The sequence below is a fragment of the Arvicanthis niloticus genome, chromosome 11, assembly GCF_011762505.2.
Source record: "Arvicanthis niloticus isolate mArvNil1 chromosome 11, mArvNil1.pat.X, whole genome shotgun sequence".
In the NCBI taxonomy this organism is placed as follows: domain Eukaryota; kingdom Metazoa; phylum Chordata; class Mammalia; order Rodentia; family Muridae; genus Arvicanthis; species Arvicanthis niloticus.
In genome coordinates this window covers 42,411,276-42,427,076 of record NC_047668.1, presented here as the reverse complement: position 1 = coordinate 42,427,076, position 15,801 = coordinate 42,411,276, and the positions used below count along the sequence as shown (strand labels likewise).

The following is a 15,801-nucleotide window of genomic DNA, read 5'->3' as shown; positions in this document are numbered from 1 at the left end:
ATGAACAACCACAGCGCCTGCCTAACATGTGTGATGCCCTGGGTTTGATCCTCAGCACTACTTAAAAATACATAAACAAGCAAGCAAGCAAATAAGTGAGCAGGGTAAAGATACAGCTCAAATACTTGCCCAGCAGATACAAAGCCCTGGTTCAATGTCCAGCACCGTAAAGCATATGCAATGCAAGCACTCTGGGTGGGAGTGGAGGCAGGAGGTTCGAAAGTTCAAAGTCATCCCTGGCTACTTAGTAAAGTTGAGGCCAGCCTGAGATACATAAGACCCCATCTCAAAAATAAGTAAGTTTAGGCATGGTGGTATACTCCTTTAATCCCAGAATTTAGGAGTCGGAGGCAGGGGAATTTTCAGTTTGAGGCCCGTCTAGTTTGTACATCGAGTTCCAGGCCAGTCAGGGTTACATAGTGAGACCTTCTCTTTAAAAAAAAAAAAAAAAAAAAAGGCATATACATATATACATACACATACATATGGAACAACTATTGTCTTCCAAGCACAAGAAACACCAGTTACGCATTCTTCCACTGTCTACTTCCCAGGTGGGTCACCTGTGATTGGTTTAGCCTCACAAGGCTTCTAAGAAGTTGAGTACTATCCCACCTCTTACATGAGGAAACTGAAACAATCTGCTCCCCCTCAAGTGTCTGCAAGTAGGCTTCAAAGACAAGCTTCTTGGCCATTATGTCATGCTGCACTGTAGCCACTGCGGCCTGCCCTGCATGTAAATGCCCACCAGTGTGCCTGCATCTCCTTAATTACAGGTTAACAGTCTCAGTCTCACTTAGGACAGCACTGGCCACGAAACTAGCTAAGCTGTTTTCTGGGCCTAAGACTGGAGTGGTACCAACAGTGTCAAAGGTTCTTTGTGGAGAAAAGGATGCAGTCCCAGGTGCTGCTGTGATCGGCCTAGAGATGTGCTCTGGGTGCCTGGCTGACTGCTCTGGGTGCTCTGCCCTCTGGCTCCCAAGTGGGTTCAGCAGATCAAAGGGAGACCCAATGTCTAGTCTGGTTCCCTCCGGCAGAGTTCTCAGCTCTTGCAGCCTCGGGGTTGTCTCAGCCCAGGTCCCTTCATTGTCCCATAGACTCTGCTACAGTCCCACACAACCCTGGGCCTCTGTCACAAGACCACCTCCTCCAGTTACCCTAAAATGTGTGTGCCTCCTGTCCTCTGCTGGGACTCCAATTCAGGAAGAGACTTTATATACTAACTAATCAGCTACTGTGTACCTAGCACTATGTAGGAGCTGAGACTAAACAAAGCCCCTGATGTCACAAAACTTCAGTTTCAGTGCTACTAAAAGTTCCTTTTCTTTTTTTCAAATCACCATAGTAACACATACAAGTTGATCCTATTGCTGTAGGCACTGCAACCTATCTAGTAATTACCTATTTACATGAAGGTGGTAAGACTCTGACCGCTACCAGATCCCCTCGCTCAGCAGTTAGTTGCTCAGCAATGTCTGTTGGGTGAATAAACAAAACCAGCATGTCACAGCACCTCACCCGCCCGTGATTTTCTACTGTTCTCCATCTGAGCCCCTTCGAAGAGTCCCACTGCAGCAAATGTGGTCTCTCAGCACGTACTTGTGTTCCGAAACATCTCAGAATAGCATGCTCGGATGAAGTTTAATGGCTAGAAGTCTCTTGTTGCGCAGAACAAAAGCAACTTGCTGTGATCAGAAACTGCGGTCACCTAACCAGAACGTCGTTTTTCTTAGCAAAAGGAATGTATGTAAGGGTCATGTGCCATTTTCAAATTTCCTTTTCTCCCTTTACATCATGTGTGTAAATATCCGTCTCATGTCAGAAGCGAGCAGCTTCCTCATCTACAGTGTAGAATCCATCACCCTGCCCTGCCACAGGCATTCCATAACGCTAGGTTGCTTCCCCTTTGAATCGATGTTGCAATGATCCATATATTTTACCCTCTTGTACAGGTGTGTGTGTACACACACACGTGTGAAATGGGGTTCTAGAAGACAGAAACTACTGGGATTAAAAAAAATAATGGTCGTTTATAATGGCAAGTAAAGACAAAATCACCTCTAAATACAGCAAGTGTCCATTCCCCCTAGCAACGCAGAAGCCGGCTTGTGTCCCTAAACCCTCGCCAACACCAGCCTTATGAATCCTTTTAGTCTCTGCCCATCTGATAGCTGGAAATCTACACCTCATTGTCATCCCGATTTGCATATTTGTGATCAACAGGGAGGCTGCATATACCTCCCTCCTCAGACCTGCTGAATATAGAAGGCTGCTTTCTTCTGTGAATTACAAGTTCAAATCCATCCCAATCTCTCTTGTTTTATTTTCCTCTCTTGCTTCTTTCACTAATTTGTATGAGCCTCCATGTTTTGGAGACCTGATTCTGGCGACAAAGCTTTGGATCTTTCTCTACAATATCCAACCAAAATGAATATTAAAGGTCGGAGGCATGGCTAAGTGCCTAAAGTCATCTGCCACCAAGCATAAAGACTCAATTCCTGTGAGACTCGCATGATAGAGGGAGAGAAACAACTCCTTCGAGTTCTCCTCTGGCCTCCACACATGTACACACACACACACACACACACACACACACACACATGCAGAGAGAGAGAGAGAGAGAGAGAGAGAGACTATAAAATGTAATTAATTTTTAAAAAATGTAATGAGTGCTAGCCCACATGGGAAGATGTACAGATCATATTTTTAGTGAACATCAACTGCAAAAATTTGTAATGATCTCACTTGGTCACATGAATATACATATTTGTCAAAACTCACCAATCTGTTTACTGAAAATGTACACATTTCACTGTATATAACCCTTCTCTCTTTTATGTGTGTATGTGTGTGTGCATGTGTGTATGTGCACATGCTGTGCGTGTACATGTGTGTGCCTGTGTATGTGCACATGTATGCACATGTGTGTGCATGTCTGTGAGCAGGTACATGTGAACATCTGGCCATATGTGTAAAGGACTGAGGTCAACCTTGGGTATCTTCCTCATTCCCTCTGCATCTTGTTTTTTAAGACAGTATTTCTCATTGAACTTGGAGCTCAACTATTCAGTGAGACTGGTTGACCAGTAAGCCCAAGGTCCTCAAGTTTCCTTGCCACCCTCCCCCCAAGTGTGATTACAGGCTTGAACCACTTCCCAGCCTGTGTAAACAAAAGGAAAACCAAAATAATGGACAGCACGGGGGAGGTAGACCTGCAGCCTCCACATGCACAGACACATAGACAGGGGAATCTAGTCATACACATGCACCCACAAACACACACACACACACACACACACACACACACACAAAGCTGCAAACATTTTTTTTAAAAAAGATACAAACTGGTTGAAAGGTTGACTGTTTTCAAAACACAAAATAGATTTTAAAACAATGTGTCTATAATTTTATTTTCAATGCTTATTTTATCTTTACTCAAGTGTTTGTGTGGGTATATATGCCTGTAAGTGTAGGTGCCCACAGAATCTAGAAGGGGGAGGGGGAACAGATCCCCTAAAGTTGAAATTACAGGGAGTTGTAGCTGTGAGCTACCTATGTGGGTACTAGAAATTGAACTCAGGACCTCTGAAAGAGCAGTAAGTACTCTTAACCACTGAGCCATCTCCCTAGACCTTGGTTTATTTGTTTGGTTTTTTGAGACCGAGTTTCTCTGTGTAACCCTGTCTGTCCTGAAACTCTTGCTGGCCTCAGACTCAGAAATCTTTCTGCCCAGGGGTACAGATGAACAGCAGGTGGGAGAAATCTCAGATCCCTAGCTTCTGTAACCACAAGCCAGAAAATTCCTGCTGGGATCCTGGGGCCCTCCCAGGCCCTGCCAGGAGGTAGGAGGGCAGATGCTGCAGGCACTGGATGAATCTGGAAGGGAAGGAGGTTCACTCCTCAGTCACCTGAGTCACAATTTCCAGGACCCAAGCACAGAGCAGATTCTTCCTAAGTGGCCTTAAGACACAGTAGCCCCAAGGGATCTCTCTGCACATATTTTACAGCAGAGTCCCAGTGTCTGAGCAGCTCTGCCAGACAAGCCATCATCTGGAACCCCGCCTGCCCCAGAAGCTGCAGCCCAGTCCTCTAGTCTTCTGGTTGGAAGTGTTAGCCTGTTCCATCTCTCAGGTTGGCAGATGCAAGGTTCCAAGCTCCTGAGGGCAAATCTGAATTGCAAAAGCCAGGCTTTGGGGTTATAGTTGGTCAAGTGCTTGCCTCAGAGGTCCACAGAACCCATGCTAACAAAAAATAGTGTGACAGTGCATGTTTATAATCAGTGCTGGGGAGGCAGAGGCAGACAGGTTCCTCAGACTTGCTGGCCAACCAGCCTAACCTACTTGGTGAGACAGACCCAGGTCCCAATGAGAGGCTCTGTCTCAAAAGAAAAAAATGTATGTGTCCCCTGAGGAAGGAACATCATCTGAGGTTGTGCTTTGACCTTCACACACACACACACACACACACACACACACACACACACACACACACAGAGAGAGAGAGAGAGAGAGAGACAGAGAGAGAGACAGAGAGAGAGACAGAGAGACAGAGAGACAGAGAGACAGAGAGACAGAGAGACAGAGACAGCAACAGAGAGATCAATCTTCTCTTCCCTGACTCCTTTTGGAGGATTTTAGCAAAGCAGGATAGAGTTGGTCTGAAATTGCCCAGATGCCTGGAGAAGAGAAAAGAGGTTACAGGACCTGAACATTCTCTGGGCTTGAAGCACAAAGAACAAGTTCCACCTTGGGAGCCTTCTTTGGTCCATCAAAGGGACACTGCAGAACATCACCTGAATCCTTGCCGAACAAGACAAAGCCTAAGAGCTGAGAAAATGGAGACAGAGAGCCAGGAAAACTGGCCCCAAGTCACACAACCTGTCCTAAGCTCCATGTGTCTATCATAGAGACAGGTCTCCCTCTGGTACAGGTGCTGATGTATCTCCAGGACAACCAAAAGCTCAAAAGTTACCCTGTGTCCCACTGTTTCCAATGTGTCCAGATGGGAAATACCATACAGGAGAAGTGCCTGGCCCAAGAAGTGAGCCTAGAAGCTTCCACAGAGGGTGAGATGTGTCACTCACCCCAGTCTTTGTCACTCTGCTTCCACTACTGCCAAAGGACAATGACATTAGGCTATAGCAAAGAGTTTCTTAATGTAAAAACAAAGGTCAAATGAAGCTTCTAGAGGTGTCTAGAGGTTCTCCACTCCAGGAAGACACGCCTTGCTTTAATTCCAGACACTGGAATTGCTAAAGACACTGGAAGTTAAGGGCAGCTGGCTTTGGAGGGGCATGCCTGTGATCTTGGCTACTCAAGAGGCTCAGAGTAAAAAGATGGAAAACTCAAGGCCTTCCCGGACAGTAGAATGAGTTAAAGGGCAGGAAGCCTGAACAACTGAGATCTTGTTTGAGGCAAAAAAAAAAAAAAAAAAAAAAAAAAAAAAAAAAAAAAGTCTGTGAACAGATCTCAGTGTTTGCCTAAGTAAGCAAGCATGAAGTTGTAAGTTCAATTCCAGTCCACAAAACAAAAGATAGTCTTTTCAGACACACAGACACCCCCCCACCCCCCCACCCCCGCATCCCGTACACTGTAGAGCCACTCAACAAAATTTCCTTTGCCATGCAAAACAGTTTTTGGTTTTGTTTTTGTTGCATTCTAGAACTTGGATACTATGGCCCAGCAGAGTAGGCTCTCAGGAGATGGAGGAAGAAAGCTCAGGAGTTTAAGGTCATCCTTGGCTGTATAACACGTTCGATGCCAACCTGGGCTACATGAGACTTTGTCTCAAGAACTAAAGACAACAGAGAGCCAAAGCACCCTAAGCCATTGTTTGCTTGCCCCCAGAGGAGACACAGGTAAGGAAGGCTACTACATCTGAACTCAGCTCTCAGAGGACTATCAAGAAATGCTCTGAGGTCCCAGGCCTTTTAAGATGAGTTTCACACCCCCTGAGCATTGAGAAAGAACAGGGTCATTACATAGACATTTATATTTTGAACACCAACCAGCACAACCACTGTGCCCTGACACAGGGTCCTGTTCCCTTATGCTGGGCTCCAGGACACAAAAGGTGAAGGACACCCTGGGGAGGTGCCCAGGGGCTGCATGAGCAAACACAGAGAACAGGTAAAGCAAGAGAGCGGAACTACAGGTGGCTAATAGGCACTTGAAAGTGTTTAGTCTGGCTGGGAATCCAAGAAATATGCAGGAAAACAATCACATAGCCTCCTCCTTCTGCCAGGTAAATTCGCGTCTCTCAAGGGCACTTAGCTGATGGGGTGAGGAAAGGGCCTCTTGCCACACTACAGAACAGTTTAACAATATGTGCAAACAGCTTAAATATTCTGTGTGTAAATATTCTTAAATATTCACACACACACTACTGAGAATCAAACCTAAGAAGAACCCATGATTGCAATCTGAGGGTATAATTTTAGGGTAATTGAAAACAGAGTTACTTTAATGATGAAAGCAATGCCTAAAAGAACAAAGATGGTTAACATATTCAATGTGTTAATTATAATAGAATGAAACATGTATCCTATCACCATGAGAGAAAGGAAGGAAGGAAAAAAAGGAAGGATGGAAGGAAGGACATGCTTAGTGGTATAAACCTATATAATCCTAGTACTCGGTAGGGCTGAGAGAGCAAGACTAGGAGAGTTTAAAGCTAGTCTGGGCTATATTATAAGGGAGGCTCTGTCTTATAAAGCAAAAATGGAGGTTGGAAGATGGCTCCGCAGTTTAAAAAGCTTACTTTTCTCACAGAAGACTCAAGTGTGTTTCCCAGAACCCCTGTCAGGCAGCTTACAATTGCTTCTAACTCCAGCTCCCAGGAATCTCATGTTCTCTTCTGGCATTCACAGGCATTGTACACATACACACACACACACACACAGAGAGAGAGAGAGAGAGAGAGAGAGAGAGAGAGAGAGAGAGAGAGAGAGAGAGAGACAGAGAGAGACAGAGAGAGACAGAGAGAGAGAGAGAGATAAAATCTTTAAAAAAAAAAGAGTCAGCAGCGGGTCAGGTCATGAAGAAGATTTCAGAATCTCAAAGGTAGATGATATGGCTCCCGATTCACTCTTTAACAACACACCAATAGAATTTAAAATGAATAAAAGCAGAAATAACAATTTTTAAAAATCAACCTTCCAAAAATATAAGGAATTAAAACTGCAAAATACCTAAATTAAAAGTAAGACAGCATTGCCAAGCATGGTGGCACACACTATTAATCCTGGCACTTGGGAGGCAGAGGCAGGCCAGCCTGGTCTACAGAGGGAGTCCCAGGACAGCCAGGGCTACACAGAGAAACCCCATCTTGGAAAAACAAAGGGAGAAAAAAACCACAGCACACTACAATTGAAAGCAGATAATATACAGAGGCAAATTTCATTGCTTTTGGCATTTCAAAAAAGACCAAAATAAACAAAGTCTGGTGTGATGGCTCAGTGGTTAAGCCAGACCAACTAAGTTCCATCCCTGGGGCCCACCATGGTGAAAAGAAAGAAAATGGCTCCCATAAATTGTCCTTTGATCTATATTTGTGCACACACAACAAACAAACAAAAAATGTAATAAAAATTTAAACTAAACAAGCAATTCAGTATGCTTTCTTGGAAAAAAAATAAAAGCAGCCAATAAAACCACCCAAATAAAACATGAAGGGAACAAGATTATATGCAAACATTTAAAAATTTTAGAAGCCATAGGTCATACAACCAGAGAAGGGAAGCCTAGAGACCTCTTCAGGAATGATGTATCCACACTGGTCACAGTGTCCTCATGAGAACTCTCTGACATTGCTGTGCAGAGGTCCACCCTCAGCTATGGAAACTTTTATCAATCAACTCTGAGACCGCTTCACGGACTCACTAGGGAAAAGAAAAGCCACCAGTTATTCCATGACAGGTAACGTGCCCAAGGGCAAGTGGCAGGCAACAACACGTCAGAGGAGCGTACGAGGCACAGCTGAGTGACCAGACGCCTGTGAAATGCAATATATCAACCAGCACCACAGAACAGACTGAGGGGCTGTGAAGGACTCGACTCTTTAGAAGGGGAGGGGAGGCCTTTTCAAGATAAAAGCATTTGGTTTCGTAAATTATTTTTTTTCTAATGATTTACAGAGTAAACTAACATGGGCATCATGGAGGAATAAACTTTTCTAAAAACAGAATGCTCTCACAAGTGCAAGCCTTGCAGCTACATGGAAAAACACTCTTGTGCCCAAGTAAATAAATAATAAAAGGATATGGAAACAATACACCTTGAAAACTGTCCCTTCTCTGTTCCCCAGGGCAGAGGCAGCGCTGACAGGTTCCTGCTGCAGGACTCACAGGCCCCTCGAGTATTTATTTATCTAGTAACAGTTGAGTACCATTCAAAGAATTAAGAAGGCCACTCCAAAAGACTGAAGGGTTTATGAGTTCCTTCTTTCTGCCCTGAGCTCTAGTACAGACCGTAAGGCAAGACTCCTAAATACAGCCTTGACTGAGACTGTATTTGGAGGTGCTCACAGCACACAATTGTCCTGGGAACACACACACACACACACACACACACACACACACAGAGAGAGAGAGAGAGAGAGAGAGAGAGAGAGAGAGAGAGAGAGAGAGAGAGAAACTGAAAACAATACTTGGTGCATATAAACTTTCATTCTTACCACAGCTAGTGTCTGCTTTTAAAGATAGTTTTATGGCGTCCGTGTTTCCCAGTGACAGCCCTCATGCTGCTCACACGTGTGTGTTTCTTAAGCACATGCTGCATTACCACCAGGGGAGACTTGCATAACCAAAAGGCAGAGGACAAATATGAATGCCTATTAGTGGGAAATAGCATGCAAACAAAAAAAGTAACTGGAGAGCCAGAATCAACCTACAGCAGAGCTGTAGCACTATCTGGGCCTCTGGGAGGGAGGGAGGGAGAGAGGGAGGGAGGGAGGGAGGGAAGGAGGCACTAAGGTGTGCTCTGAGGGGCAGCTAACGATCTCATGGTCTAGAAAAAAGAGGAACTGCTGACCAGCTGCCCTTTCTGCAGGCCATCAGGGAACAGCCCACGCCTCCTAAGCCAGCTGTACATGGCAGTACACACTGCAGCCTGCACAGAGACAGAACTGAAAGCTCCAGGCAGTCTACAGCAGGGGCTGCTCTCAGGTTCAGCTAAACATGAGTTATCTGAAGCTGGACAGGCCTTGGTGTGGTGCAGAGCAGCCTCTAAAGGAAGGTGACACAAGGGGACTGTGCACCTTTTTCCTGGGTGACTGATGTGCTTTCACAGGTTCAAGACTGGCAGTATGTCTGTCCCATCCACTCAGCCATAGTGGCAGAGCAGTGGCCACAGTTTTCTCAGTCCTCATGGTTCGAGTCGTCTATGGCTTTGCAAACTCCAGTGATGAGGACTGCCTCCACCTATATGAAGCCAACCTCTCACATAGAGCAAAAAGACTGATCAAGGATCAGAAAACCCAATTTTCTTGGTTTTTTTTGTTTTGTTTTGGTTTGGTTTGGTTTGGTTTTGGGTTTTTTTGTTGTTGTTGTTGTTGTTTTTTTGAGACAGGATTTCTCTGTGTAGCCCTGGTTATCCTGTATCCTGGAACTTACTTTGTAGACCAGGCTGGGAACTCAGAGATCCTCCTGACAGCACTGGATTAAAGGTGTGTGCCACCACTGCCTGGCAGTTTGGTAGAGTATAAATGGGATCCACAGCTCTCCCAGAGGTACCAGGGGTGCACCTACAATTGTATGTGCATGGACTCTGAACCTGTGTCTCTATTTTCATCCCTTTACACATACACCAAGAAGACAGGCATCAGGGCACTATTGGCAAAGGGCCAAAGACTAGAAGAAGTAAGCGTCCAGCAATAAAGAGACAAGCAAGCCAGAGTACAGATGCTCAAAGTAACACATCCAGAAACAAACAAACAAACAAACAAACAGGCAGCCAGCCGTGAGCTAACATGAAACTCTCATTGAGGTATATTATTAAGCAAAAGGAAAGAAAAAGCAGTATATGCTATCATTTACATAAAATTATTCTCAGGCTATACAGTTTTATTTGTACAGTCTCTTGAGATGGTCTCAGGCATCCCAGGCTGACCTTGCTATACAAAGGGAATGACCTTGAGTTATGGACCTTCTTGCTTCTGCCTCCCACAGGTTGAGATTTTAGGCAAGTGCCATCACATCCAGCATATTTTGATATTGAAATCTTGCTATTTTGGGCTGAGTATAGTGGTGCATGCCTTTAATCCCATCACTAGGGAGGGAGACAGGCAGAGGCAGGCAGATCTCTGTGAGTTCAAGTCCAGCTTGGTCTACAAAGAGAGTTCCAGGACAGCCAGGGTTGTTGTACAGAGAAACCTTGTCCCAACATACAAACACACAAACAAAACAAGAAAAGAAGGCTGGACCAGTGGTTGCACAGGCCTTCAATCCCAGGATTCTACAAATGAGTTCCAGGATAGTTAAGGCTACAGAGAGAAACCCTATCTTAAACAAAGTAAAACAAACAAACAACAAAAAGCCAAAACGAGAAGGAAGGAAGGAAGGAAGGAAGAAAGGAAGGAAGGAAGGAAGGAAGGAAGGAAGGAAGGAAGGAAGGAAGAAAAAAGAAATCTTGCTATGTTGACCTAGCTGGTTTTGAACTCATGGACTCAAGTAATCTTCTGGCCTCAGACTCCTGAGTGCTGGGCTTCAGGCCTGTGTCACTGCACCCAGAAAGAGTATATACATATTGGCTTGTACTTTCAGAGGCTATCTCTGGAAACCTCACCTAGTAAGTTATGACAACAAAGCTTCAAGAGAGAGATAATGAGGAGGTGAGGGAACACAGAGGAGGCAAACAGATCCAAAGAAAACTTAATTTCACTCTATAGTCTTGTTTTGGATTTTTTTTTTTCTTATGTGAACACATTACTAAAAACAAACTGTAGGCAGACATGTTGCCTTGGCTAGCACTTAGCATGCTGAAGAAGTTTAAAGGCAGCCAGGGCTGCTACACAGTTGAAGGTCAGTCTAGGCAACTTACAGAGACTCAGAACAAAAGGAGGAAAGAAGAGAGAGGAAGGAAGGGAGGGAGGGAGAGAAGGAGAAAAGGAAGAAAGGAAAAGAAGGAGGGAGGAAGGAAAGGAAGGAGAGAGAGAAAGAGAGAGAGAAAGAGAGAGAGAGAGAGAGAGAGAGAGAGAGAGAGAGAGAGAGAGAGAGAGAGAAGGAAGTTGTCTCCAAAACTAAAAGCAACAAGGGATCCAGAGACCCAGTACTATTGACACAACATGCCCAAGTGACCCCATGGGTTCTTTCTTCTGGCTTCTGAGGCTAGGTTTAGACAAGTCATGCTTTGGTTTGGCCAAAGCAAGAACACTGTGTCCTCTGACAACAATGTCAAATTCTTACTTGTATGTAGTAAATAAGAAATATTTTACCTTTCAGCAAAGGTATCGAGTTTCCCCAACTCATCAGAGAGACCAACAAGGGAATCCAAAGTCCCCACCTAGAAAAAAACCATAAAGGAGTTAAGCTCATATGCTTTCTGGCTACCGAGTGTTAGGTGTTCTTGTAACAACCGCTCAAGAAACTCACTTCACATTGAGTTGGCTGGTTTTAGCCAACAACCAGACTAAAAAGTGGAAAAACATTTTGTGGAAACATACAGACTAAGAACTACATATTTTTATTATTATTATCATCTGCATGTGTGTATGCATGTATGTGCAGATACTTATACATGTGGAGGTCAGAGGTCAACATACAGTGTCTACTTTCTGTCTTGTTTTTGGTTTTTTTGTTTTTTGTTTTTTTGGGTTTTTTTTGGTTTTTTTTTTTTTTTTTTTTTTTTTTTTTTTTGGTACAGAGTTTCCCACTGAAATACGGAGCTCAGCAGTTCAGCTGGTCTACAGCTTTCCATGGATCTCTGGCTCTGTCTGCCCCACGCTGGGATTAAAGGTGCATGCAGTGAACCTGCTGTTAGGGATCCAAACTTGGTTTCTTACAGTACATAGAGCACATTACTACATAAACCTATGGAACAGAATGACAACAGAATAAGCTGACATATTTCTCTCAAAGGAAGGACTATCATGTTGGTGGCCTGACCTCAGTCCAGTCTATAGAGGTCCTTTTTGGATTATTCAAGGTCTGTTTCTTAGTATAAAACTTAATGAAGTGTCCAGAGATCCTTTGAAGGGTCTTTTCAGAGAGATGCTTTTCAGAGCAGGGCTACAAGTAAGCCACACCCAGCTTTTCTACCTGGGTGCCGAGGCTTGAACTCAGATCCTCAACTGACTGTAGCCCAAGCTTCCTCCCTCCTTCTCCCCGAATCCTCTCTCTGAGATAGGGTATCACAATTTAGCCCTGGAACTCCTTTTGGCCTAGAATTTATATCAACCCTCTTGTCCACCTCTAGAGTGCAGGGTTTGTGGATGTGAGCCACCAGGCCTAGCCTGGCCTAATCTTTTTGAAAAAGATTGTTCCTGGGGATGGAGAGATGGTTCAGTAGTTAAGAGCACAGGCTACTCTTCCAGAGAACCAGCACCCACATAGGAGTTCACAACTGTCTGTAACTCTAGTTCCAAGGTCTCTGATGCTCATAGGCACCAGGCACACACATGGTACACAAACATACACACATGCAAACAAAAAATGGATACAAACAAAATAATAAAGTAATTTCTTAAAAAGGGTTCCTATTTCCTCATCTTTAACATTTATTTCATCTTATCTTCCCTGTCTACAAGAGCCCTCTCAGATCTTGAAACTCCCACTGTATCTGGCCCCCACAACAGAATCAGAAAGACCCCAGACTTCCTGTACTACCTCTAGGTCAAGAAAAGCAGCGAAGTTCCTAAAGTACACATTCAGCTATGCTGTGGGTCTGTTTAAACGCAGTAGACTCTGAGGACCACTCGGAAGGATCAGGGTGTGCGTGCACAGTGCCCTTCCACTTCCCACCATGCTTATCTATGGCTTCCGGTCCAGAAGGGCCACAGTTAACTTGTGGCTATGGCATAAAGTCTCACTGACACCTCTGTCCATCCTCTAGCTCAGGCTTATTTATTGTCACTGTTCTACATTTGTCATTAAGTCCTTATCCCTGGCTTCTGAGAAGCCACCTCCTGCTCAGAAATCCCTGCCCTCCTCCAATCTATAACTTCCTCCCTCCTCTTGGGAGGTCTTACCTTGAAGTCTGGGATGGCAAACTTGGTGTTGTGGGACAGGTTAGACTTTGAAGTTACGCTGTTCATCCTCTCCAGAGCTTGTAAATTTTCCTTATCTCCAGGGGCCGAAATAAGCCAAAACTCAGACATGTTTGTAACTCTTCTGGTTATCTAGTTGCGGACAGGTACCAAGACTAATGCACACAAACAGAAACAGAAGCAGAGATGTGTCTGGTGTCTACTTCACCTTTCCTTACCTCAGAATTAATCCTCTCTGGGCCCTGTCACTCTTTCCATTTGTCACACCTAGCTGCCTTAACCTTCTAGTTCAGTTTCAGCAGCTTTAAGGACACCCATTTGCCACCAAGCAATATGTCTGTACCCCTGCCCCAGGGAAGCCCCAGGTCATAGGGAAGCCCCAGGTCATAGGGAAACCTCTCACCTCTCCTCCCTAGGTGGCTCTGATTGGCCCACACTATTTCCTTGCACTCCCCAGCTCCAGTGTACACCAGCTTGAAGATGGGCAGACAGTAAGCTAAGCATGGAAGGCTTTTGGGAGGATATTTTTTTCGTTTTGGTTTGTTGTATTTTATGGAATCCAGGAAGGGTGGATGAAGGTGGGAGACAAGGGATTTTTTACAGTATAACACCAGGTCAAGCTGGCCAATCTGAAGACTGGAATTAGCTTTAGAAAGAAACTTCAAAGAAGCTTTTCAGAGGGCTACTAGAGTCTTCTGCTGAGGGAGATAGGTCTCAGTAGGACCAAGTAGCTGGCTGGGCCGGCAGAACCAGCAGTTTCTACGTTTCCATAGGGGTTTAGGGGCCTCCATTTGTTCTGCTCATTTAAATGTGTGCACACCCACACCTTCCCCCTCAGCAGGTTCTCTGCGCCTGTCACCTCCCTAGTGCATCCCATCCTGGGACATCTACAGAAAACTGGAGAATCGCCGCGGGATAACGGGTACCCCCACTGAGTCCTTTTCTTCTCTCTTCCCATCTCACCATCTCATACGGACTTGAGACCCTGCCGGTCCCTGCTAACCTTGCACAAACCAAAAGTTGTTCTTTCCGACCAGAGTGAATATCGCCTGGGGCAAACTGGCCAGTGCGCAGGACTCTCCTCCTGGGGAGATGCCACCTGCCAAGCCAGGGAGAGTGTGGTGTGGGCGCCGGTTTCCCATGTTCCCATTCAGAAAGTGCACACCTGGACCACGAGGACCCAGGGAAGTACGGATTCAAACGAGGGAGCGCTTGTCGCCCCTCGCTCGTTGCGGCCTCGACAGCTAGCTCCCCACCCCTGCCTGACTCTTGTAGCAGCTGGGCTTCGAGTCCTTACCAGGAGCAGCGGGAGACTGTCTGAGCTGTAGACGATACGTGGGGACACGGGGCAGGAGGCTCTGCGGGAGCGCAGAGCCGGCTCCCGGGAGGCAGCGGCTTCTAAGGTCCGGTGCGCGCCCCGCCCCGCCCCGCCTTTTATCCCAGCGGGAGGGGCATCGCTGGGCCCCTCTGATATTTGCATACGGGCTGCCCGCCTCCCTTGGTGTCCGTGTCGGTGTGGCGCTGCTGGGGACCCAAGACTCAAGCTCCGGAAAGACAGTATGCAGGGAGGGTACAGAGGGGACACTGGTCGACGCAGGGGGTTCCAGGTCCCTTCTGCGCGTGGGTTTAGCCAAAAGGATTCCCAAAAGGAATTCCCAAAAGGAGGATCCTCCAGCTGCACCCTTTGACTTCCATTCCCTCTCCACCGCAGCCCAGCCCTGCCTCCAGGGAATCACCTGCTCCAGGGTGTATCGAAGTCCATGCACGAGAGACCGGGCTGACCCACGGAAAGCAGCGCAACAGGTTCACAGATGTTTTCCAACACACAAACACACACACCTGCAGGGAGGAGAGGCTCCTCTACAGTCTGCGTGGGCGCCAGCTTGCCCCTGGTTGCCCAGGAAACACCCATCTCTCCTCACCTACACAGAGGGGATTTAAAGCTGCCCAAGTCATGCTGAGGGACATAACTGAGGTGGACTGCGTGCCTAGCAAGTGCAAGGCCCTGAGTTCCAGCCCTAGGACAGAAAAAAATAATATGGAAAAAAAAGTTGCATAGGAGTTCAGTGTGACTAATGAGCTCTTACTAACCCAGCCCAACGTTCATTTTGGTTCCCAGCAAAATTAGACAGACAGGAAGATGGGTGGTTAGATGAACTGGTAGGTAGGTAGGTAGGTAGGCAGGCAGGCAGGCAGATAGATAGATAGATGATAGGTAGGAAGGTAGGTAGATAGGTAGTCAGGCAGATAGACGATAGGTAGGTGGATGGATGAACAGTCAGGTAGGTAGGCAGATAGATGATAGATAGGTAAATAGGTAGATAGACAGACAGACTGACAGATAAATATAGATTCTACTAAGACCAGGTCTTAAATACCTATTTTATCTATAATCAGAAATCAAAGTCGCTGGGCAGTGGTGGCGCTTGCCTTTAGTCCCAGCACTTGGGAGGCAGAGACAGGCGGATTTCTGAGTTCAAGGCCAGCCTGGTCTACAAAGTGAGTTCCAGGACAGCCAGGGCTACACAGAGAAACCCTGTCTTAAAAACCACCCCCCCACCCCCCCCAAAAAAAAAAACAGAAGAAGAAGAAAGAGAAGGA

At 45.8% G+C, this 15,801-nt stretch overlaps 1 protein-coding gene across 9 annotated transcripts in view; it reads right to left on the bottom strand.

Moving 5' to 3' along the window:
• Positions 1-15,801, bottom strand: part of Atp6v1c2 (ATPase H+ transporting V1 subunit C2) — a 59,155-nt gene that overhangs the window by 23,133 nt on the left and 20,221 nt on the right. For 5 of the 9 annotated variants that reach the window (XM_076942081.1, XM_076942085.1, XM_076942083.1 and 2 more), the window contains exons 1-3: positions 14,498-14,639; positions 13,183-13,355; positions 11,431-11,498 (exon numbers count right to left, since the gene is read on the bottom strand). In XM_076942081.1, the coding sequence (XP_076798196.1) occupies positions 11,431-11,498; positions 13,183-13,311 (197 nt within the window). In that variant the 5' untranslated portion in view covers positions 13,312-13,355; positions 14,498-14,639. Of the gene's footprint in view, positions 1-8,673; positions 8,794-11,430; positions 11,499-13,182; positions 13,356-14,497; positions 14,640-15,801 lie in introns of those variants that run through there. The other 4 variants (XM_034514026.2, XM_076942082.1, XM_076942086.1 and 1 more) reach the window with 3 other exon arrangements.